The 25,561-nt window shown below is 46.1% G+C and overlaps 1 protein-coding gene across 2 annotated transcripts in view; it reads right to left on the bottom strand.

The window, feature by feature from the left end:
• LOC135921113 (uncharacterized) overlaps window positions 1–25,561 on the bottom strand; it is a 203,144-nt gene that overhangs the window by 168,352 nt on the left and 9,231 nt on the right. For both annotated transcript variants that reach the window (XM_065455436.1, XM_065455435.1), the window contains exon 2: window positions 24,362–24,571. In XM_065455436.1, the coding sequence (XP_065311508.1) occupies window positions 24,362–24,571 (210 nt within the window). The remainder of the gene's footprint in view (window positions 1–24,361; window positions 24,572–25,561) is intronic.

The following is a 25,561-nucleotide window of genomic DNA, read 5'->3' on the forward strand; positions in this document are numbered from 1 at the left end:
ACTTGTTCATAACATCCTTTTTGCTAAATTAGACTCTATTGGTATAACTGGCCCGGCACTGCAATTACTACGTAACTATTTGAAAGATAGAGAATACACTGTATCAATCTCCAGCACTTACTCGCACCCCAAAACAACTAACATTTGTGTACCACAAGGACCTATATTAGGGCCTCTCTTGTTTTTAATATACATTAATGACCTCCCAAAGTACCTAAAGTCCTCTGACTGTATCCTTTACGCTGACGACACTACCATCTTCTCCTCAGACAAAAGTCTTGATTCATTGATGTGTAAGCTTAATCACGACGCGGCAAATATTGTAACCTGGTGCCAACTAAACAGACTACACATTAATACTGCCAAATCTAACTTCGTGATCTTCTCAGCTAAACAAAAACATATCTCAGTGTATCCATCGCTAACCTTTGATTCCAGTGCACTTTATCCTACTGATAGTGTACTGTTTCTTGGCGTCATATTAGATAAACGCCTAAAATTTGACGAGCATGTTTTATCCTTAACAAAGAAGGCAGCATATGGAATTAGAATATTAATTAAGGTTCGCAATTTCTTTAAAATGAAGACACTCATCTCCCTCTACTACGCTTTTATTCACACGCATATTAATTATTGCATATCATCATGGGGAAACACGTATCCCACACATTTATCTCCACTACAGCATACACAAAATCAAGCAATTCGCATCATTACACGTAGCAGCTACACATCGGAAGCACCTCCATTGCTCAGATCTAACGGCATTTTATCGTTACAGAAACTAAATAAATACTCACTTGGAATACTTGTTTATAAATCTGTTAACGGAAAGCTCCCATTCCCTATAATTACTACCAGCCAGTATCCATATTCCACGTCTACCCGTTTCGCTTCTACCAACAGCTATTTACTACCAAAATCTAGAACTCATTATGGTAAATTTACTACTAATTTTTCAGCCACACTACTTTGGAACACATTACCATGTCATGTTAAGATATCCTCTAATTTTTACACATTCAAATCAAACCTTCGTAAATTTTTGCACTCAACATAACAATGTGATCGTTATCATTTTATTAATAAGTGCTTTGTGTCGTTAAATGTTTTACAGCGTAAGCTAGTGACTAACTTAATATGGTGTCTTTTGTGTTTTCATATAGCTGCTTTGTATTTATATATCCTACTCATTTGTAATGGGAGGTCCCCTGTACAGTCTGTTGACTATGGGACCTCCCTCTGTATGTATGTATAATCCCCATTTGTAACCTTATTAATATGCAAATCGAGAACTCTTGAACTCTTGAACTATTTGCCTCTTTCATCAGAACGAAAAATATGGACTGTTTGACTGAATACGAACAAATTCGTAATAAGGTAAGCTCTGACATTAAAAAAGCTAGGACTAGTTATTACGAAGATAACTTTACTGATATCTGCTACAACCCTAAACAAGTCTGGAATACAGTAAACAAGCTAATGTCCAACAACAAAAGAGACGGCATCCCTGAACTCGTTTTAAAAGGAGTGCCGTACACAGGGGCGTCGCTTGCTGACAAACTTAGTGAGCGCTTTCTTATAGCAGAGGCTTCAAGTAAATCTCAGGCAAGGAACTGTTATTTTACAACGTATATTAGGTTCAACCTATAAAATCCATCAGTCACATGATTAGTCAGCCACTTACGCATATATGCAACCTGATTTTGAATACCGGAATATTTCCAGATAAACTTAAAATTGCAAAAATCTCTCTCATACACAAGGGAGGTGATAGAAATGACATAATTAATTCTGGGTCAATTTCAGTCCTACCAACCCTCTCGAAAGTTGTTGAACAAGTTATAAACATCAGGCTACTAAACTTCTGCAAGCAAAACGATATCAGCGCCGAGCAGCAATACGGATTCCAGAAAGAGAAATCTACTGAAATGGCGCTAATAAAAATTAAGGACAAGATAATCGACAACATTGAGCAGAAAATATATGCAATAGGTGTTTTTCTAGACTTTAAAAAGGCATTCGACTCCATTAAGCACCCTATTTTACTGTACAAGTTATATAAATATGGCATTAGAGGAACGGCTCTCGCATTAATAAAGAATTACCTCTTAAATCGTTACCAGTACACGAATATTACGAATGCAAAGTCCAGCTTAGGTCAGGTACATTATGGAGTTCCACAAGGATCAATCCTTGGGCCGCTGTTATTTATGCTTTATAAAAATGATATAATTAACGTGCCCTCTACACCAGAAATAATACTTTACGCTGATGATACCAAAGTATTCATCTGCGGACAAGACCTAGAAGTCCTCCAAGTAGAAACCAATGTATTGCTGGAAAATTAGTCCACGTGGCTGCACCGTAATGAACTAAACACTAAAAAAACTAAGTACAATATATTACGCGCTCGTAACAAGTTTATAAAACAAGAAATACTTATCCAATTTCGCGATGAATCTATCGAACGTATAGCAACACATAAATTTCTTGGTGTAATATTTCACGAGCATCTCGGCTGGTCACCTCACATTGAAAAAGTTCGCACTGGTATATCTAGGTCCATTGTTATCATGTACAAAATAAAGCACATTTTGCCTCTCTGGCTAAGGAAACAACCACATTACACACTGGTACATTCGCGTTTCCACTACTGTCTTCTTGTCTGGGGCACAGCACCTAAAACAAGCATAGAAAACTTATAATAATTACACAAGAATTTTTTCGCCTAATAGATAATGCACCGTACCTTAGCCACACTGCCCCATTGTTTAGAAAACATCAACTGCTTACACTGTAGAATGTTATAAACAAAAAGATGGCGTTAGCCAGTTACCTACAAATGCATTCCGATCCTACGGCTTTTTTTCATCAGTATCTAACGAAAACACACACCTACAACACCCGCCACATATGTTACAATAAGGAAAACATACGTACGAACTACGGCACCCAGAAACTTAGCTACAGAATTTTCTGTTTTTTAAACGATCATCACCCTGCTGTAAACATTATCTAGAAAAGTAAATCATTCAAAGCTTTCAAAAATAACATCACTATTTATCTTTTTTCACTGCCGGCATGACCACTCCTTTTTTTTCTGTTGTTTCTTACGGCACTTTCCCAATTGTGCATAAATGTTCAATATGAAATAACTCCCGTTTCAATGTTAACCAACCACTATGTATTTCCATCTCGTTTAGTGTTTATTTTTATGCGCAGAATGTCTTGTGCTCTCGAATGGGAGCAAGAAGGGCGCAGACTCCTTGTCAGGCATCCACTTGTCTTTCGGTCTGCGCCCTAGGCAACTGTACCAAGCGTTGTCTGAATAAACTCTTTGACTCTGACTTGACCAAGAGACAACAGCCCGCGCTAGCCTCTAATCGCCGTCGTCGTCTTCACCCTGCTCGCCACTTTGTCATCGAAAATACTGTTCCGTAGCACTACCCCCGGCGGCAAAAGCGCCGTCCCGGAGCGACTAAACGCCGGATTCGGAAGTAGTGTAGTAGGCCTTGAGCCTACTGACGTGCACAAAATCACTAGATGCCAGGGTAGAGGACGAGGTTGAACGCACAGGAGCAATTTCGTACGTCAGAGGCGTCACCTGGCGGAGCACGTGGTAGGGCCCTATATATAGCGAAAGGAGCTTCTCTGAAGTCCGACGTGACGAGAGGGCGACCGCAGGAGTACGAGCCCACCACGCGAAAACTGTACGTCACGGTCGCGGGCGTTGTACTGACGCTGCTGAGTGGTTTGCGAGGCCGTCAGTCGAGTGCGGGCAAGCTGATGTGCATGGTCCGCGAGGGCGATGGCGTCGCGCGCATACTCGCTTGTTGAGATCGCAGCAGGAGGAAGTGCCGTGTCTAGGGGCAAGGTCTGTTCGCGACCGTACAATAGATAAAATGAAGCAAATCCGGCGGTGTAGTGCCGGGAAGAATTGTACGCAAATGTGATGTAAGGAAGGGCAATGTCCCAGTCGTAGTGGTCCTTGGAAACGTACTTGGACAGCATATCGTTAAGAGTACGGTTTAACCACTCTGTCAGGCCATTGGTTTGAGGATGGTATGAGGTAGTCAGCTTGTGTTGAATGGAGCAGGAACGCACAATGTCGCCGATAACTTTTGAGAGGAAGTTACGACCACGGTCAGTGCGCAGCTGTCGCGGGGCACCATGAAGTAAAATAATGTCACGCAAGAGAAAGTCCGCGACGTCAGTGGCGCAACTGGTAGTGGAGAGCCCCGCGTGATAGCATATCGGGTGGCGTAATCAGTTGCGACGGCTACCCATTTGTTCCCAGAGGATGACGTGGGAAAGGGACCACGCAGGTCTAATCCAACACGAAAGAACGGTTCTACAGGGAGGGTGATCGGCTGGAGATGACCGTGAGGTAGCACCTGTGGTGTTTTCCAACGCTGGCAGGGATCACAGGCAGCAACATAGCGTCGGACGGAGCGAGCGAGACCAGGCCAATAGAAGCGGCGGCGGACGCGGTCGTACGTGCGGGTTACCCCAAGATGTCCTGCAGTGGGTGCGTCATGCATCTCAAAGAGCACAGTCTTCGGCGTGAATAACTTCACGGTCAGCCGGTGATACTCGATACGGACGGCGATGAAAAGAAGGGGCATCGCCGGTAATAATGCGATGTTTAAGAGCTGTAGTTTGGGCCAAAGGACGATCATTAAAGTCAAAAATATCGTGGTAGGAAGACAACGCGGTAGAGCGCACGAGCGTGCTCGGACGGCATGTCGGGCGCAATCATTTTCTGTAAGTCGGCGATGGTACAAGTTGCCGACTGCGATGGTAGAGGAGGATCGGCTGAATTGTGGTCTACTGCAATAGGTGCTACTGAGTGATCCTCGAATGAGCAAAGCTGGGCCAGAGACATCACGCGTGGCAGCACTTGTGTCGTCAAGCCAAAATTGACCACTGGCAGGCAGACACAATTCGCTGTAATAGATAAGACTGTATGAGGTACTGTAATCCCGTGTGTAAGCAGGATGTCTTGCATAGGAGCCGCGATGTAGTGACCATCGGGGACTAGTCGGGATGACACGAAGTCAGCGTAAGTCAATGCCGAAGATGGCAAGCGAACGAAGTCGACGGAACTTAGGCGACTACGGTGTGGTTCAGCGGGATCCAGAACGGGCAGGTCAAGGCGGAGAGTACTGGCAGAACAAGCGATGACAGCAGAATGTGCGGAGAGCTAGTCTAAGCCGAGTATGATGTTGTGGGGACAGTGGACGATGACTGTGAATAGCGCGATAGTTGAGTGATCGGCGGAGGAGACGCGGGCGGCACGGACAACAGGCGTCGTGGTGGGCGTGATTATTTTCCTCAGCCGGTTACGATGGTCAGCGCTCATTACCGACAGATGCGCCCGAGTGTCTATGAGAGTAGATACAGAAACACCGTCGACTTGCACGCAAAGAAGGTTCAGATGAGTGGGCGACGTCAGTGGAGGATTTGGCGGCGTAGGGAGCAATGCAGCGTCACCTCGAGGTGCTGCATCTTCTAGTTTTCTGGCTGGGAGCGGCGTCCGAAGGGAGTCGGCGAATAGGAGCGAAGGGGCTGGGGGGAGTGAGAGTGTCGTCGTGGGGGCGAAGGCGAACGAGAATAGGGCGGTTCGGCGAAGGAGAATCTGTGGCGGCATTATTGGAGTGGGCAGCACAGGGACGAGAAGGGCCACCTGGAGGAAGGGGGGGGGGGCGAGAGTAGGCAGTATAAGTAGACCGGTTCAGGGAACTCCAGCGACTGTGACAGTGCCGAGAAATGTGCCCGATTCGATGGCAGTGAAAACAAATGGGCTTGTCGTCTGCCGTGCGCCATTCAGAGGGGTTGCGGAAACGTGGTGGGTAAGAAGATGCGGGACGGGGCGGAATCGAAGAAGCCGGGTGGGTATCAGGGCGATGGGTCGAGCAGATGGTGTGAAGACCCATGTTTGCGAACTCCTGGCGGACAACTGCCTGGATCAGGGAAACCGGGACTGCAGGTGCATAGGAGGAGCTGCAGTCGAAGGCAGCAGGATAGGCGGCCTCGATCTCACGCCAGACGATCCGGGTAACATCACCAGTGATGTTGGGACGAGAAGCGTCATGTCGCTTGGGTGTTGGGCAGACGGGCAAACTGCTGGTCGATACGTCGGCTTTTAACGAGTTCCAGGCGGCGGCACTCTTCTATAACTGCATCCAGCGTCGCTACGTTGTTAAAAACGAGCAGGTTGAAGGCGTCATCGGCAATGTCTTTGAGGATGTGGGAGACCTTGTCGGACTCAGTCATGTGTGCGTCAACTTTGCGGCACAGAGCCAAGGCGTCCTGAATGTACATGACGTAGGGCTATGTTGACGTCTGCACACGGCCGGAAAGCGCCTTCTGCACGTCAAGTTCGTGACCGTAGGGATGGCCGAACAAGTCTCGGAGCTTTTGCTTAAGCGAATCCCACCGGCGAGCTCATCTTCGTGCATCCGAAACCAAACTCAAGCCGTGCCACCGAGCTAAAAGACTGCGTTGGCGAGCATGACAGTAGGGTCCCACCGGTTATTGCGACTGACGTGTTCGTGCCGGCTGATCCAGTCCTCGACGTCTTCCCCATCTTTGCCTGAGAATACAGCAGGATCATGGGGAGCGGGTAGAGTGATGTAGGTCGTCAAAGTGGCAGCAGGTGTCGGAGCCGGCGTAGTCGAGTTGTCGCCGGGAGCCATGAAGGAAAGCTCCACGTACCGTCCACTGCGAAGCTCCGTGACGAGGTACAGGGAAGGTCCACCTCCACCAGATACGTTACGGTGGAAGGCGCCGACGAAAAGCTATTTACAAGTATATTTACGAGGCAATATGCCGCGCACTTGGCCAAGCGGCAACAGCCCGCGCTAGCCTCTAATCGTCGTCGTCGTCTTCACCCTGCTCGCCTTTTTGTCATCGCAAATACTGTTCCGTAGTAATAGGACTAATAAAAATCGGGCCCCTCCGTTAACCCCCTTTCTTCTCGCTTCCTAGAAACATTTGTCACACAGTAAAGGTGCTACGCACGATCCTATGCGTATGCCATACTATTGCGAAAAAAAAAACGGTTAACGAGATAAAAGTACTCTTCAGGTAGGTCTCGAGTAAAACACACGTACCAACAGTATTTCGAATAGAAATATGCCCGTTGCTTTCAACACACTTCCGAACGGCACCAGTCAACGCTTCGTGAGGCAAAGAATCCAAAAGGTCATGAATGTGAACAGGGAATGTGTAACCTATGTTCTGGCTTTGCTGGAAGAATTTACTAATGTCATCGAAGTTTAACAATACAAAAACCTTGCACAAAAACCTACTAACTTGAAGTTGCCCTGTGCTACGCTCATTTACATAGATTTAGGTGCCCTTAAATGAACCCCAGGTGGACAAGGTTCACTCGGAGCCGTCGACTACGGCTCTCTCATACCCCAGCAAATCCAGCTTTTCTGGACAATTAGCACCCGAAGCGGGTGCGACACGAAGCTAGCCCGTTTTCAATGAAATGAGCCGGTTTTCAGCAAATAATTAAAAGTGCAGGTCGATTATTGAAACAGGCAGGTGACGGGCATGTTCTAGAAGACAATTCACACGATATAAATGGAGCTATCGCGCTGTGGAAATATAGAATGTTGTTCCCACAGCGGTCAAAAAATCAGCAATGGAAGCCTATGGAAACGACGAAAATTTGTACTCGATTTTCAAGGCGAGAATGGTAGCTGTGATAAAACTACGACTGCTATAGTATTAGGCGCTACAGTATGTAGACCGGAGAGTGCTTTCAATTTATGCTTATCTCGATTCTCCACACATGTCGTAACAATGTTCCCAAAAGCTATTTTTGAAACACAGTCGTAGAAATTCACGTGGTATGTTGATAAACCCAAGCGTATCACGGCAGAACGTCGGCAGCCATAGCCGAGTGGTTTAATTCCACGCACCGATCGCACCGCGTCATGCTGGCAGCGCTTCAATACTGTGCGCCGTGATATCTTTTTTTGAGCCACATAGCAGTTTGTTCCACATTCTCACACGAGATTCCAGCAACACAAAACCCAAGACGTTTTTCAGTTGTGGTCGTCACTCATTATAATTTCTATTTTTCCTTCCTAAAAGTAATTAGCAATGCTTCGCTCATTTGTTAAGTGAGACTTTTACAATAAGATTTTATTCCTAAGACAGCATAATAACAAGCATGTGCATGTCTTTGTGTTACGTTAAAAAAGGAGAAAAATAACTATCGTGCCTTGTAGCTTGGTCACACTCAGGAATTCTGAAGATTGCACCTTCTCCATTCTGTGAAACTTCAAGGCAATGCACATGCCTAACTGAATGGTCAGCATTTTAGAAAATTTTATTTCAAAATATCGGAGGAGTATCAACAAGTTTCAACTAACTGCACCAAGAGGGTAGTCCCTTTTAACAACGTATGCATTTGTGGCACTTAGTTGAAACATTTGCCGTGCATTAAAGCAGTGTTTTGTTCAGGGATGGGCGGTTATGTCGCAGGACAGGAGCACGTGTTTTCGTATCATCTGGGCAAAGGGCACATTGACTTGAAGAAGCACCAAAATTAAACGGTGAAGCGATTTACTGCAGCTGTAGTTTGAACGGCAACTGCAGAGCGAGTGTGATTGTCTGTTTGCACGAGCATGTTTTTCTGAGGCAGCAGGGAAGGGGAGGAAGTGTATATGCGTGTGCATGCATTAAGCGTGCGTGCGTGTGTACTGCATTTGCGCATACGCGCGTGTTTCTGTCTCCGTATTGCAATCTGTGTGCGCATGAGTTCATCTATGCATGTGCGAGCATACGAGCATTTGCGTGTGCGTCCATTTCCGTGTGCGTGCGTGCGTGCGTACATTATTGCGCGTGTCTGCATGCGTGGGCGCGTGCAAATGTGTGTGCAGGCAAACATAAGTCATGTGTGTGTGTCTGTACGTTTGCATGCGTGCGTGTGTGTGTGCATGTGTGTGAGCGAGCAACCGAACATTTCCCTTTACACCTACTCTCGGGAACGAATGGGATATTGTTTTTTTAACCCATATTTAAATCTACGAGATAAAAGCTAATTACGCTGAATTTAAAGCATTAGCTCCTTCTGAAAGCGAAATCAACGAAAAAAAAAGGCCTGAGCCGTCAATATCACCGCCCAAGATCTCCTAACGATGGCACCATCACCATCGGCACTGCTCCGTGATCAGCTACCTGGCTGTTCACCTTCGTGATCCTCTTTGCCTCAGCAATAGCGCACTGTCCGATGCCAGCGACGCGCTAAATCTGCACCATAATTGCGTCATGCATGGCATCTGCGACCAAGCACACTTTTGGTGGCACACGTGCACTGCTGCATTGACATTAAAACTTCAAACTGCTTGTCCTCTAAAAAAAAAATCGTGAATCGAGATGGAAAGTGGATTGGCCGCAAGGAACATGCTCACGGAACCCTACTACGATGGCAATATTACAAAAGGCTAAGTGCTATCAGGTTGACCTTAGAGACGTGCTTTGTTTATGTCAGTTGCGCTTTGCGAGAGCGTTTAATTGCAAAATATTTGTTCGTATAGCTCTACAGAAGTATGCTAAATCAAAATGATTTCGCTCGCCTAGATTATCTCGAGGACGGGCTCCAAACAACTCATTTCCTTTAGCCACCTAAGATTAGATATTGAAAAGTCAATTAACGTAGCTTCGTTAACTACGCAGGCAACTTCTCAGCTTACACCGTATCTAGAGGATACCAATCTGAACAATCAAATCATAAAATGGCATCACAATTATTTGTATTGGTTATTTAGTTTCCTATGTTGCAATTAAAAGCAGCCGGCATATTGATGATGCAGCAGGCTTCTTATAGGCAAGTTTGAAAGCTTGGACAGGTTATCTTGGTGCAAATCAAGTTCACGAACTTAAAGGCATGTGCCCAACCGTGCACTTCTGCCATTAGAACCAATTTTTCTACATTACGCAAGAAGCACCTCAGCGCTACGGTACATGAAACAAGATGCGCGAGAAGATTGTGCGCACTCCCGATGAGATTTCTGAACGTTGCAGGCATGAGACTCGGTTTCCTGGAGTCAATAGGAATAAGAACGGCTGCCTGGGGGAACGTATTGGATACATTTTCAGTACTTTGTACCATATGGAGCAGCGCTGAGATGTATATGTTAGAATGAAAAGTACTAAGTATTAGGGTTAGGGTTCTGCTGATATATTTTGGCTGTTTAACGTCAAGACCTAAAGAAGTAATACGGTGATTTTGTGACAGTTAATGCTGACGTACGTACAGTCACGCGAAATATAAGCTCCGATGCTGTGCCCGTGGTGGAATTAAAGATTATGGGGCTTTACGGTGCCAAAGCTACTTTCTCATTATGAGGCACACCGTAGTGGAGAACTCCGGAAATTTTGACCACCAGGAGTTCTTTAACGTGCACCTAAATCTAAATGCACGGGCGTTTTCGCATTTCCCCCTCATCTAAATGCGGCCGCCATGGCCGGGATTCAATCCCGCGACCTACACCATAGCCACTGAGCTACCACGGCTGGTCGTGGTGGAATTGGCCCCAGGGCTACACGGCTACATTGAACCACGAAATGCTGGTTTCATAGATACCAGTAATCAGAAAATGTTTAGCTCTCAAATTTTTGGTATGTCGGTGCCGCTGTGCAGTTTTGGAGACCTTTTTTACGATGAGCACTATGCTTCAGCTCATATTTAATGTAACTGTACACAATTTTTTTCTTTTTTTGTCGTGAGTTCTGTTTAGCGTCTAACCACTGTTTCAATGTTATCGGTTAGCTCAAGAATTGCCTGCATGTATTTATAATATCCAGAATGTTGTCATGGATTCATTAGCGAAAGAGCCTTATCTAATCAGATTGCGCGCGTGAAGCGAATACTGGCGTTCATTCTCGATGACATTTGAGGTCCCGAGATTGCGCTGCAATGCCCGAGCATTCCAATCTATGAACCGATGCCTTGATTCGTAGATCAGATTCAGAGAAAGCACTACTTTGCGTGCAGCCATCGTTGTGCTTTGTGTAACTTTTTTTCCAGTGCAAAATTAAATTATGGGGTTTTACGTGCCAAAACCACTTTCTGATTATGAGGCACGCCGTAGTGGACGTTTCCGGAAATTTCGACCACCTGGGGTTCTTTAACGTGCACCTAAATCTAAGTACGCGGGTGTTTTCGCCCCCATGGAAATGCGGCCGCCGTGGCCGGCATTCGATCCCGCGACCTCGTGCTCGGCAGCCCAACACCATAGCCACTGAGCAACCACGGCGGGTTTTTTCCAATGCAAGCTCACCTTTATAATGAGTTACATTCGTGACTTACTGTTTTGGAAATGCCTTGTTCTTCACATCACTACAGCGTGACAGTATAGGCATGCTACATTTCCTTTGCGTCAATACTGGAAAATAGACTAAGACTTTTCTTGCCTCGGCGTTTACACATTTACCTCAATAATTTACTAGTCATAACTTACTGCTTGATTTAGGATATTGTAAAAGACAGCAACCTTATAATAACGGGAGGTCTTAACAGTAACGAAAATATGAATGCTTATTAGTCAGCTTTCACCTTGACGCAGGGAACGAAACTTCAATAAACATGTCCTTATGATAATTAAAAGCCTAGCCACTTGAAAACGTTTCATTGAGTTCCCACTTTGCAATCTGATAACGACTTGAAGGTGGTTCGTATCGTGGGCCCTTGAAATGTGCCCAAACGTCGAACAAAGGGCTATTGCGAATTTTCCATTTCGGGAAGGCATGTTACTCTCGTGCCCTTCACCCCGGTTCACAACCACGCATAAGAAGAAAGTGCTGCGTAAAGAGCTTCGTTAGCACGAGGTCGCGGGATCGAATTCCGGCCACGGCGGACGCGTTTCGATGGGGGCACCCGCCGTGGTTGCTCAGTGGCTATGGTGTTGGGCTGCTGAGCACGAGGTCGCGGGATCGAATCCTGGCCACGGCGGCCGCATTTCGATGGGGGCGAAATGCGAAAACACCCGTGTGCTTAGATTTAGGTGCACGTTAAAGAACCCCAGGTGGTCCAAATTTCCGGAGTCCTCCACTACGGCGTGCCTCATAATCAGAAAGTGGTTTTGGCACGTAAAACCCCAAATATTATTATTATTATTCGATGGGGGCAAAATGCGAGAACCCCAGTGTACTTATATTTGGGTGCACGTCAATGAACTTCAGCTGGTCAAAATTGTCGGAGTCTGCCACGATGGCGCGCCTCATAATCCGATTGTGGCTCTAACACGTACACCCCATCATTCTACCAACACTTCTGCCACGAAGAGATATGCCATGTGAGGCAAGGCAATGCTCAACGTTCTCACAGGTTATAAACAATGGCGCACAAGAACGCCTCAAGGAGACACATCTGCCTCTATGTTTTGTGTACTACGGAGAACAAAATCAAAGGTACACACAAGGTAACCTTTGCCATCAACTCATTAATCTCGTATTACCCCAATCACTGAAGAAATGAAACATTCGCAGTCAACATTACCACTAATTATCGCCAATGAAAGCAAACAACATGGAGAGCTTCCGTTACATTGATTCCCAAAGTGCGTATGATCCGCATAATTTTCTAGTCTGTCAAGAGACACGCTTAAGGATCGCGCTCATAAACGGAATAGTTATAATGGAAGTGGAAAAAAGCGGCTGTCGTGTCGGCGGTAAATTTGATTCAAATGCTTTCAATTCCATGGCCGTTGCGTGATTGCCGACTTCCGATGGAATGTTGTCGTCAAAATGGGCTAAAATTGGTAGTGAAATTCAGGAATTCATTGAAAGGCAAGACAGAAGCTTGCAGAAGGCCACAGGAAAATAGAATGTCTTTTCGAGCACCATCGTCAAGGGGTCGTGCTATGGTGTCAACGTCTATCAAAAATCCCCCAATATATGAATAGAGGCTGACATAAATGGAGGTATCTTGTGAATTGTGATACCGTTGGAAATCTCAGGATGGCACTAACCTAAATATAAAGATAACTTAAAGATAAAAAAATCGTTACGTGCGTTGACAGGGTGGCCAAGCTTCGGGACAAATAAATTGGCTGCTGAAATAGTGCAGCTAGAACTTGATGGTATGAAATAAGGTAAGAATGTCGACAAGTGTTTAAGAAAGGTGCACTAGGTCCTGCGGCCGACGCCAGCGCCCGGCAACCATCGGATGACTACGCATATTAGCGAGATGCTTAGTCGTCAGTCTCACAGGGTGAGTACTTATAGGGTGAGGCATGGGACGGAAATTTGAGAGGTGGACGTTGCCACGTTAATTACAATCCACTATACGGTGTCATTTTTCGAAGGCTGGTACCGATTTTCGCACAGAGAGGATGCGAAGAAATTGTCTCATGTGATGTTACCTTCCTCGTACTGCCAACATTTCTTAATGATGTCCTCGGCATGCGCACAACTCTTGAGTGCAAGTAAGTGGGAGGCGTTGTGCGTGTGGCCTTTGAGTACGTGGGCAGCCTTTTTGGCGTTAGGTACCTGCTAGCCCACATTGCGGCTTTATTATAAAGGCAGAACGGCAACATGGTAGGCATTAGGGAAACAGACAAATCCTGCATGTATAATCTTACATAATAATCTTAAACAGCGGTCATCTTTCACGCATGCAATAACCGTGACAGTGCAGTGCTATAACAACTAAATGCAAGTACTGTACATGCCATGCCCAAAGGTGTACCTGGCCCTGTGACCAGTAAATGTGACCTGTTAGTGAGAGCAGCTTCGGCCATAGCATGCTAATGAACGACGACAAAGAATAGTTCGCACAATTGTGTACTAAATTTTGCCCTAAGGTGCAAAACCAACTTGTGCAAGCGTCCATCTTGATACCTGTGCGCATCTCTCAATTCGTAGCTGCTGTGGTATGCTATCAGTACGGAAAGGAAAATTGCTAGGGAAATATTAGGCGGCATCTTAACGAAACGGATAGGTAAAAATCAAAAGCCGTCTACGAAGGCGTCTCTTGTCGACGCTGCACGACGCTGAGAATACTTTAGCTCGGCCCTCCTATCTAAATAGATGAAAATCGAAAAATCCTTTTCTCGGCACCCACAGAACAAAATTTGATGAGGTTTGTTGCACTTAAAATAAATTTTCATATGTAGTTACTGTTGGCTCCTAATGTTTGATTTACGTCGTAAATTTTTTTATAAACATTAGCAAACATCGCACAATTTCAGAAAACAAAGCTATCGCAAACTCAACAATCGAAGAGGATATCGCAATTTCCTCAATTGCACCCGAAATAACTTCAAAAGCGCACAAAATTGATGTATTATACATGACTCTCAAGAATACTACTAATTTGTGAGTCCATCGTTTGCGAAACCCTTGTAAACAAATAACAAAACCACGTAAGATATAAATCAACGTATCAAATTTGTCCGGTTTGGATGCTCTCATTGATGCAGTTTACAGAACTGCTATATCCATTCCAGGTGCGGAGCTGCGAATTTGCAAGCTTCGTATCCTATTTTGTTTTAAGCTTACCAATTTTGTGAAGTTTCCTTTCGAAACAACCAGAACTAATTCAAAATTCTGCTTCTTACATTGACTAGAATGTAACCTTTTTATCCAGTGCAAGAAATTAGCTTTGTCCATGTGGTTCTCAGAAAAGCATTTCTGCGTTTTACATGTATTCGAATAGGCAACATCGGAGTTGGGGATGAACTGCCGCGATGTGCTTCCGGCGATCATCCTAACCCATTGAATTCGCAACATAAAAAAAGGCACGAAAACCATGGCTGCGTTCAGGAAACCTCCGAAAAGCCCGGAATCAATCACCGCTGGGTATGCCCCGTCGCGACTAAACGTTATCAGGATGAGCCGACGAGCAGCCACTCTTCATGAAAACGGGCAGGGATAGCTTCTATTTTTTTTTAAATTATTGCTGCGTTGACGTCATCACTAAGTCATCGCGGGAAGTTTGAAATGTTTAAGGTTACTATGCCACGTCGTGGCACTCCTTTGAACTAAAACCCTGATGTCCAGAAAAGCTGGATACGCATTTCTTTGCGACGTTATAATGAAAGAATAAGCTAATCGGCGTAAAATGTGCAAGTCTTTCACAATGTGAAATACTTGCACATCTTGACGTACCTGCTCTCAAAGAATGTGCTCTTGCACGTTTTCAGAAGAGTACATAAGAGCACATGCTCATTTGGCGGCATCAAGCAGCAGTCGTTCATGACAGTTGTTTACAGTGACAGTTATTACAAAATTATTGGCGCGGTTGCAGTCAATGGCAAACGCTAATTACAAAATAGAGGCCTGGTGAACGCGCCTTATGGTCACCATCTTCAAAATGAATGTACAGCCAACCGCAAAAGTTTAAGAACAAAAGGGTTCTGAGAAAAATGTGAATGTTCGATCACTTAATGACTCGTTGCTAATAAAGCCGTACAATACTCTTGTTCGCATGAAGTATGCTCTTTCTGACATCAGGTGCAAGGCTGTGCAAGCTACGCAGGAAGTTTGATCAGAAAAATTATCTAACGGCACGTTCCGCTGATGGTTCGCAGCGTGTCAACGGCGTTGGCTCTTACTGGCATGCACGCTGGCTGCCGCAACGAACTGCTAATAAAAAAAGGTACCGAAAAGAACAGTGGTAAAAAGCAAAATTATCTAAAATTATGTGTTAGCAAACGCTTACGCACTTTTTTGCTTCTAAGCAATAAAACTTTTTATTGCCAAGGCACTATTTGCTACATTATGCGAATATGCGTCGAGGTCGGTGGCGTTACTGACTGATGGTATCGAAAATGTCTGACTGCACAGAGCAAAAGCACGTCCAAAAATGCTCCGATTGATGTCAAAGTTTTTCAGGTAGGTTCCTGTAAAGAAAGTATCTCAATGTCTTTGAGGAGAAATTTTGGTAAATTTCCGCTTGGATGGGCATGTAACGCGGGGCCTCCCGGGTGCAAGACGTGCATGCTTTCCCGACGATGGTGTCAAGGTAGTGGGCGACTCCTACACGACTCCTACGTTTTTTCATGGGCGTCACTATGGATCGATGGATGGATGTTATGAGCATCCCCTTTGGAACGGGCTGGTGGGTTGCGCCATGGACGGACGGACGGACAGACGGACGGACGGACGGACGGACGGACGGACGGATGGATGGATGGATGGATGGATGGATAGATGGACGGACGGACGGACGGACGGACGGATGTTATGAGTCCCCTTTGGAATGGGCTGGTGCCTAATGTCCGACCTAGGTAAAACAATGAAAAAAGAAAAAAAAACTCTATGAACTACCATGCCCAAAATTTCTGATCCCCTATTGCAAACTGTGCTTTTGTTCGTCTCCGTCTTTTGTCGTTTCCCTACTTTTCTTCCACCAACCCTCCAACCGCCTCTAACTAATGCCTAACTGCGGACATGTTTGCTTTACCACTGCTCTCGATGAACCCAAGTGCTTCAAGGAGGTCAGTTGTGCCTAAATCGACCACTGGCTAGACGTCTTCACATTCTAATAAAACATGTTCCGTCGTTTCCCTAGCTCTACTGCAGCACGCACATGCTTCTTCCTTCTTATATCTGGCTTTATAGGTACGTGTTCTAAGGGATCCCGATCTCGCTTCGAAAAGTAATGAGCTTCCCTTTGAGTTATCATATATGGTTTCGTTCCTCATTCAGTTTCTTCCTCTTAGGTAGTTACTCATGGCAGATTTCTTTACCCTTGCCGCCATCCATTAGATTATTTCAGCCTCTCTGACTTTCCGCTTGACTTTCTTTGTTGCTGTGTTGCTCAACCTACACGTCGCATACTTGCTGGTATGCTTCCTAGTTCTTTTCCTCCACTGTGAATCAATATTTTTCCTGTACAGATACCTGAACACTCTCCCAGCCCATTTACTTTCTTCCATATTCCTCAGCCGTTCTTCATACTCAATTTTACTGCGAGCTTCCCTCACTTCAAGACTAGTCCAGCCCATATCACCCTGCACAGCATCATTTGTAGTCTTCCCGTGAGCGCCCAATGTGAGGCGACCCACTGACCTTTGGTTCCCGTCGAGTCCTGGTTGTACCCCTGATTTAAAGCAAACAACCGCATTTCCAAAAGTAAGTCCTGGAACCATTCAACCTTTCCACATACCTCGGAGGACTTCGTAAGTTCTGTATCCTGTTAGGAATGGCCTGCCGAGATGCCGCCATGCAAAGTTTTGCTAGCCAGGTGCGACAGCGGCGTCGACCTTTCCTAGAAAGCCACCGCCATCATCTAGCCAAAGGGCGCCGCTGAGTCTACTGTATGCGGAGGACCATACGCCGCGTCAGCGACTCTTCGTCGCGGGAAGGCCGAAATGAGTTCGACGAACCAGGCATGTTACTGAACCCGCTACCGCCGATCTGGTCTGCTGTGAGCAACGGAGTTCCTGAGGGAATGTATCTTGCGGCAACGTCGCACGCGCCTTTCAAGACACAAGGCAGTACAGAACCGGGGGCCACGCGGCGGGGGTCAGCTCGGTGAATAAGACGCGCCTTTCAAGACTCAAGATAATGGAGAACTTGCAGCGACGCTGCGAGGGTCAGTTTGGGGAATAAGAGGCGCCTCCTTTGGTCAAGACGTAAGCCCACAGTTCTGCGAAGCCCGTCTGGCCTCGGTGGGGGCAGCGAAAGCTGTGCGTACGTGTGTGTGCAAGCCCTCCCGCTCGCTCAAAGGCGGCTCGGCTATGTTGACTGGTCGAACTGTTCCCTCACCTAGGGATCTAGGGAACACCGAGTGTTTATAAGCACTCGGTGTTTATCTATATACCAAGGTGTTTCTTGGCCCTGTATCTCCACTGTCTGTTCAATGGTTTCATTGAATACCATAACACCTGATTTTCTAACACTAAATTTCCAACCTAAACTGTTCCCTTGCTGTCCACATATATTAGCCAGACGTTGCAAATCACTTTGCTTGTTAGCTAGCAACACAATGTCGTACGCATAAAATAAACCTGGAAGTTGCTGCTCTACTACTGTACCCGCCTGTTTGTATGAGAGATTAAACGCGATATTACTTCCGTCTAGCACCCTCTCAATCCTTACCATGCACATCATAAGCAGCAGCGGGGCTAAAGGGCACCCCTGTCTCAGTTTCTTGTTGATATGAACTTTCTCTTCGCTCATCATCCCTTCCCATTCAACGCAAACGGTATTTTCTAGATAAATCTCTCTCAAAAGCTGTAGAAAATCGTTACCTAAGCCTTCCCCTTCCAGAATATCCCACAAAATTTTGCGATCTACGTTGTCGTAGGCTCCTGTAATGTTCAAAAAGGCCACATACAACGGTCTGCTTTCTGTTTTTGATATTTCGATACACTGAGTAAGAACGAACAAGTTATCATCCAAACGCCTACCTATTCTAAAGCCATTCTGAAGCTCTCCCAAAATGTCATTATTCTCTGCCCATGCTTGAAGCTTTAATTTGATTGCCTGCATTGCTAGCCTGTATATTACCGATGTAATGGTCAACGGTCTATACGAGTGAATTCTGTCTTTCTCCTCCTTACCTTTATAAATGAAATTCATTCTACTTTGTCGCCAACTGTCTGGTATTCGTCTATCTTTTAAAGTTTTTTCCACTGCTTTCACCAGAGCTACCTTACTTTTTGGTCCTAATTCATTTATCAGCCTAACGGGAATCTCGTCTAGCCCTGTGGCTGTGCGACTAGGAATTTTCTCTTCCGCTTTCTTCCAGTGTAAATTTGTCAGCACCAGCTCCTTTTCTACTTGCGTCTCTTTCATGCTATTTTACTTCTTCAAATACAACCTCGTCTTTGCCTTGGAAAGATTCGGCTGTTACATTTGGGATGTAATTTATTGCCGCTTCTCCTTCCAGTCTGTTTTCTTCTTCGTCTAGGTTATGTTGTTGTATTGTTGTTGACTTCCTGCCTAATCATTTTATCTGCTTCCAAAATATTGTAGGTGCGGCCTTCGTTTTCTCACGTATTTCTGACAACCAACGTTCACTTTCACCTTTTAATTTTGCTTGCACCAGTATTTGAACCATGGACTTTATCTCCCGGCATATTTCCCACTAGTTGCTTCATCCTGCGGCAACTGCGCCTTTTATGCCTGCGTATGCTCTCGAGATGCTTTCTGTCGTTCGGCGATCGCTTCTCCTATCTCCTTGTTCCACCAGCTTTTCGGTTTCTTTTTTCCTTTCCAACGTACATGTTGTTTCTCTTCCCGTATTTCTGTAGTTATTAGACTTAGAAGCTCACCATATTCCCACTCTTTACTTGGCTATTTGCCAAGTTCTTCCTCAACTCTAGTGACTGTATTTGCTATTTGTTCAGCGTTCAAATTTGGACTGGCCATTTTGCTCTCCTTTCTCTCTTTCCGAACTACATATCTCATTTTCAAAATGATGTGTTTATGGTAACTCCCTATGCTGCCAAACACTTCCTCATCGATGACAATTTCTCGCAACTTATCATGAATTCCTTCTGTCATCAGACAGTAATCAATGGTCGATTGCCGGTTTCCCACTTCCCACGTGATCTGTCCTTCCCACTTAAGCCCTGTATTCACGATGACGAGGTTATATTGCTCACAAAGGTCTAGTATTGACTTCCCGTTATTGTCGGTATAGCCATCTTAATCTGTATGTTGGCATTCATGTCACCTAGTAGGACAATTTCAGCACCATTCCTAAAACCTTAATATCAGCGCTTATGCATTCTGTGTATTACTATATTACTACATAGTATACTCCATTAATACATTGCTACGCAGTGGCGACATCTATGGGCACTAGGCATGCTGACTTGGGCGAGCGCTCCGTTTTGCATGGCACGTATGCGGTCGGTGGTAGTTTCTGGCGTTTGTTTTCGCGCTCGTGTGGTGTTCTTAATAAGCAGGTGTGTCTTCTACGTGGTAAAGGGTTCTGTGAGACGTACTGAAGTGGTTTAAGGCGTCATGGCCGGACTTTCTGCTGGCGTTGGCGCGGACGGAGCACGCAGCGCGATGCGCGCGCGTATTTGAGCCTACAATCAGCCTAGAAGATCGACTATGTATTTCTGAATATTCCCTTCACTAATGTGACCTTATTTCAGTATTATCCTCTAGTTCTAAGCGGCGGTTTAGGAGCAATGGAATATGGGCGGTGATCGTAACAACGTGGGTACCATTCTGCTACGATAGGAGCTGTGCTGTTATACTTTGACAAGCATTCAAACTGTTAGCTGCAGATTACATTGCTTGACTACTTGGTTTGGTGGATGACGTTTGCACCGAGTAATAAAATAGTTTTGGTTAGTACTAACACCATACCCTACAGCGTGAATCAAGCATGCCCAGCAAAGCGACCGTTTACAAGCTGCGCGATAGGTGCAGTGATAGCAGTGAAGCAGTGATAGCTGCTGGATTACAGATATCTTTGTTCTATATAGCGCATGGTCCGATCATACGGCATCAACGTTCATAGATCTATAAACGTTGTGCGGCGTGGCTATGCGCGGTCGTATTGCAGCGCTAGCCCGTTTTCTCTTTCTTTTTCGATACAGAGGATGATAACCGAATCTTCTTTCGCTTGTGTTCGTTCCGTTCTCTATGACGCACTCACACGTATTACGGAAATGTTGTCCTCAAAAATAGCCATCGCATTCTTTTTATGCGATCTGCCTCATATATTACGGCTTCACAGGGTAACAAGGCAATACCGAAGTACGATGAGCAAAACAAGAACAAGGTGACAGTGGGAGCCAACATTTCGACAAGTGGACTTGTCTTCCACAAGGCGACGTATGCTTTCCTCGCCACAGTATATAGACTTTTTTCATAGGCGCCGTCATATTGTAGAACGCAGTGGCGTCGCCTATGAGCAGCGCCATAGTGGCTTGGGTGAAAGCGGTCTTTTGCATGGCAGGCATACGCTCGGCGGTAGGTTCTGGCATTTGTTTTCGCTGTCGTTCGGTATGTTTAGTATGACGTGCGTCTTCCACGTGGTAAACTGTTCTGTGAGACGTGCTGCAGCGGTTTAAGGCGTCATGGCCGGAATTTCTGCTGGTGTTGAGGTGGACGGAACACGCAGCGCGATGTGTGCGCGCATATTTGAGCCTACAATCAGCCTCGGAGATCAATTGTGTATTTCCGAATGTTCCTCTCACTAATATGACCTATTGCAGTATTATCCACTATTTCTAAGCTGCGGTTTAGAAGCCATGAAACATACGCGAAGATCGTAACAGCGTGCAGATGGGTACCGTTCTGCTACGATAGGAGCTGTGCTGTTATACTTTGACAAGCGTTGAAACTGTTCGCTGCAGGTTACATTGCGTGACTACTTGGTTGCATTGATGAGGTTTCCACACACGAATAAAATAGTTTTGGCTAGTAATAGCAGCATACCTTACAGTCTGAATTAAGCTTGTCCAGCAACGCGACCGTTTACGAACTGCGCGAGCGTCCTAAGCAGTAGTGGGGGCCGGATTACAGCTATCTTTGTACTATGTAGCGCATGGTCCAAACATACGGCATCAGCGGTTATATGTTTATAAACGTTGTGCGGCGTTAGCCGGTTTTCTTCTGCTTGTTAGAGAAAGAGGATGATAACCGATTTTTTTTTTCGCTTGTGTTCGTTCAGTTCTTTACGACTCACTCACATGTATTACGGAAATTCTGCGCTCAAAAATAGCCATCGCATTCTTTTTATGCGAACCCTCTCATATATTATGGCTGTATACAGGCGAAAAAGGCAATGCCGAAGCACACAGCTTATATATGTATCGTGCTGGCTCACCAAGCGCAGTGATCACTGTGTTGAGCAGTGCCATAGGCCTCATGCAGCAAGGCTAGCGTAGACATATGGTTTTCAAGCATACTAGACTTGAAATGTGTGAGAATGATGCCGATGGATCACAAATATTTGATAGCACCTGCCGCTCAGATGTTTCGCGGTTGCCTTAGGATGGCCGTGCACGAGCATGCACTCTTATGTTTTATGTTTTACTCCCTACGCCAGTCGATCAGACAGTGAGCTGATTTACCATTAAATGCTGGTAATACAGAGACGCCGGTTTTCTTTATTGAATTAAAATCGATATAAGCAAAATAGTAAACAACACATACGCGCGCCGCGACTGATAATGCGCGTGCACCGCGGCTGATTGTGCGCGCCACATTTTCGCGCTTGTGTTTTTGCGTTTATATTTGCGCATATTTCACATATAGTCAATTGCTTTGTATATATATGTCTCCTGTTCAATCGCTGTTTGCCTTGTAAAGGAGGCTGCGGGCTCTAGTCAAGTCGCTTGCCCAAAGCGACTTTTACCCGCAGTCTCCTCCATCACTGATGGAAATAAAGAAGTTATTATTATTATTATTATTGTGGGGGACTCCGGTAATTTCTATCAGCTGGGATTGTTTAAAGTGAGCCTAAATCTGAGCACACGGGTGTTTTAGGATTTCACCCCCATCGAAATGCGGCCGCCGTGGCGGGGAGTCGATCCACGCGTAACCAGTACTAAAAGGGGTATGACACGTTCAGCCACGCATTTACGGTTTTCTGCGCGAAATTGTAGCAGAGGGTCTATTATGGCTATACGCGTGCAAAAGTTCTGGGCAGTATTTATGTCCAAAGTATGAGCTAGAACTCGCCGGCTCTAAGCCCCGCCCTCCAGCGGCGGCAACCATATTGCCATGCCATGCGTAACGTCACCTCCTGTATGTATAACCGAGCCATCGTCTGCAACAAAATCAGCCACCGCACCGCGTGAGGTCGGAGCAAGGAGGACAGCTGCCGTTTGTTGCTCCAAGCTTGTATCGCGTGCCACGTCTTTGGCACCGCCAAGTTCTCGTGAAGAAGCAAGCGACGAGTCTGAGCAGCTGAAGCAGCGATGACGTCCTATACGCTGCGCGTTTTGAGTTCGACCCAATCGTCACCTGCTCAAATGACAAAACATGGCATCCGGTGTTTGAACGCGTGGCTGGCACGCGCAAATCTTGGAGGTCCTGACCGAGGGCAGCGTAGTAACCGTGGGCAACATAGGTGGCGACATCGGTGTTACGCAATATGCTGCTGATGCCTTTCGGAACTGTACACTCTTGCCGTGCTAGCACATTTTGGTACATACCAAGTTAACGAAATAACGATAAGGGCACCAAGACGTAGCCGGCTGTCAATTCACCTACGTGACACACATGTGATTGTATTTATGTCATGACCGATCATTTATGTTCGCCATACATTCTTGTCATATACTATGCCAATTGTGATACATAAGTTAATGGAACGACTTTTACAGCACCAAGAAGTGGGCAGCTAGATAGATAGTGCAAAAGAGGCAAATGCTTGCCTAGAAATGCGTCACATTTAAAACATCGAAATAAGTTGTTCGAACGCAACCACTGCAAAAAGTCTGTCTAGCCTCCACAGCGTTGCACCTGATGTCTGAAACAGAGTATACAGGCTTGATATTCGAGAACCAGGCCGCGTTCCTATAGGTGGCCGGCGCTGGAACTGCGCATCTCAACAGCAGCACCATCCCACAGAGCCTAGCGGGTGGCGGAAAAGGTTGTATTTAGTTGGACCACGGCCGCCGATAGGAGATGCAGAGGTTTCGTGTCAGCGAATTCACCACTCATCTTGATGCACTTGTGTCAAGTGCCTGACCCGACGGGGCATCGGTGCGGTAAAACGTAGGAGCGTTCCTAGGGCCGCACATGACCGCGAACACTGTTGACGGGATGCATCAAGCTCTAGAGAGGCATTGATACGGGGGCGCTAAGCTCAAAACATTGTCATTTCCGCGGCATCGCTATCAAACGGCGTGAGCATATTTTAGTTGCACAATCAAAGTGCAATAGCATGTCGTGGCCAGCGCTGCTTTGAAACTATTGCGCTTGACTTTCACCATCACCATCAGCAGCAGCAGCAGCAGCCTGGTTACGCCCACTGCAGGGCTAAGGCCTCTTCCATTCCTCTTCAACTTCCCCGGTCATGTAATAATTGTGGCTATGTTGTCCCTGCAAACTTCTTAATCTCATTCGCCCTCCTAACTTTCTGCCGTCCCCCTGCTACGCTTCCCTTACCTTGGAATCGAGTCCGTAACCCATAATGACCATCGGTTATCTTCCCTCCTGACTACATGTCCTGCCCACGCCCATTTCTTTTTCTTGATTTCAACTAACATGTCGTTAACTCGCGTTTGTTTCCTCACCCAATCTGCTCTTTTCTTATCCCTTAACGTTACACCCATCATTCTTCTTTCCATAGTTCGTTGCGTCGTCCTCAATTTGCATAGCTTTCAACAACCACGAGGTGGCAGGACTCGTGCAGCGCTAGAAAGCCACGTGTGCCACCGTGCGCTACGTACCGCAGCGAGCGACTCACCGGGCTGCTCAACGCACGGCTTGTTGATCTCGGCAATGTCTCCGCACACGGCCCCGTCACGCATCGTGAAAGACTTGTCGCCACCGACGTGCTCCACGTTGTCATGCCCGACGGCGCCCATCTGGCCCGTAGTCTCGCTTATCACAGCTTGCTGCTCCATGCTCGCCTTGGATTCGCGGACTGCGACCCGGGGGTGTAGGAACCCCCGACCTGCAAATGGTAACAGAAGGAGTAAACATCCGTTCCAGCAATGTACCTCAGCATTTTCTTTTCTTTTTACTACACTACCGAGGGAAGAGCAGGCGCGCGCACGATGTATAATGTCTCGTAGGGAAGCTCCCATGATTTTTTAGACCGATTTCACCATTTCATTACGCCACTGTTTCCGCTGTACGTGCCGCTAGCGATAGTGTTTAGCGCTACGAAAAGCAACTACACTCTAACAAAAGAAAAAGAATGACCCTTGCTCCATTATGGGAGAAACGGAGATGTCCCCTATGTTCGTCTGTAAATAGAGCAAGTTTCCTCCCTCCTGCCTGGAAGCAACGGTTCCTCCCTCTCCATAACCAACATGGTCAACTCCTGGCAAGCGAAGCGATGGATGCGACTAGGCCTTCGAACTGTGCTAGTTCGCAGCTGGAATAAGACATACGCGCCAAAAGCATAGTGTACGTTACTGATATTTAAAAAAAATCTAAAATATAAGTATAAAATAAAAAAAAATATAAAAATACGCTCTAGCTAAGCTTTCTTTGGCGCATACAAGGAACCATGGGTGCAAGTATGACATGATTTTGTAGCGATGCCTTCAGCTCGACTGCCCCGCTTATCACCCGCCCTATCACGGCCGGCTAATCGTGTTAATAACGCGGGGGGAGCGTCGCTCTAACCACTGTCGAATCGTGAAAGGGTCCGTCGCGGGCGCGCGCGTCGACACACACACACACACACACATGCACGCACGCACACACGCACACGCACACACACGCCCACACACTCACACGCAGACGCATGCACATGCTTATGTGCATGGATGGATGTTATGAGTGTCCCGTTAGGAACGGGGCAGTGGGTTGTGCCACCAAGCTCTTGCTATTATACTGCCTAATGTCCTGCCTAGGTTAAATAAGAAAAAAAAAGAACACTATGAACTGCCACAATCAAATTTTCTGATACCCTATTGCGAACTTTGCTTTTGTA

This window comes from Dermacentor albipictus, chromosome 2 (genome assembly GCF_038994185.2).
Source record: "Dermacentor albipictus isolate Rhodes 1998 colony chromosome 2, USDA_Dalb.pri_finalv2, whole genome shotgun sequence".
NCBI classification, from domain to species: domain Eukaryota; kingdom Metazoa; phylum Arthropoda; class Arachnida; order Ixodida; family Ixodidae; genus Dermacentor; species Dermacentor albipictus.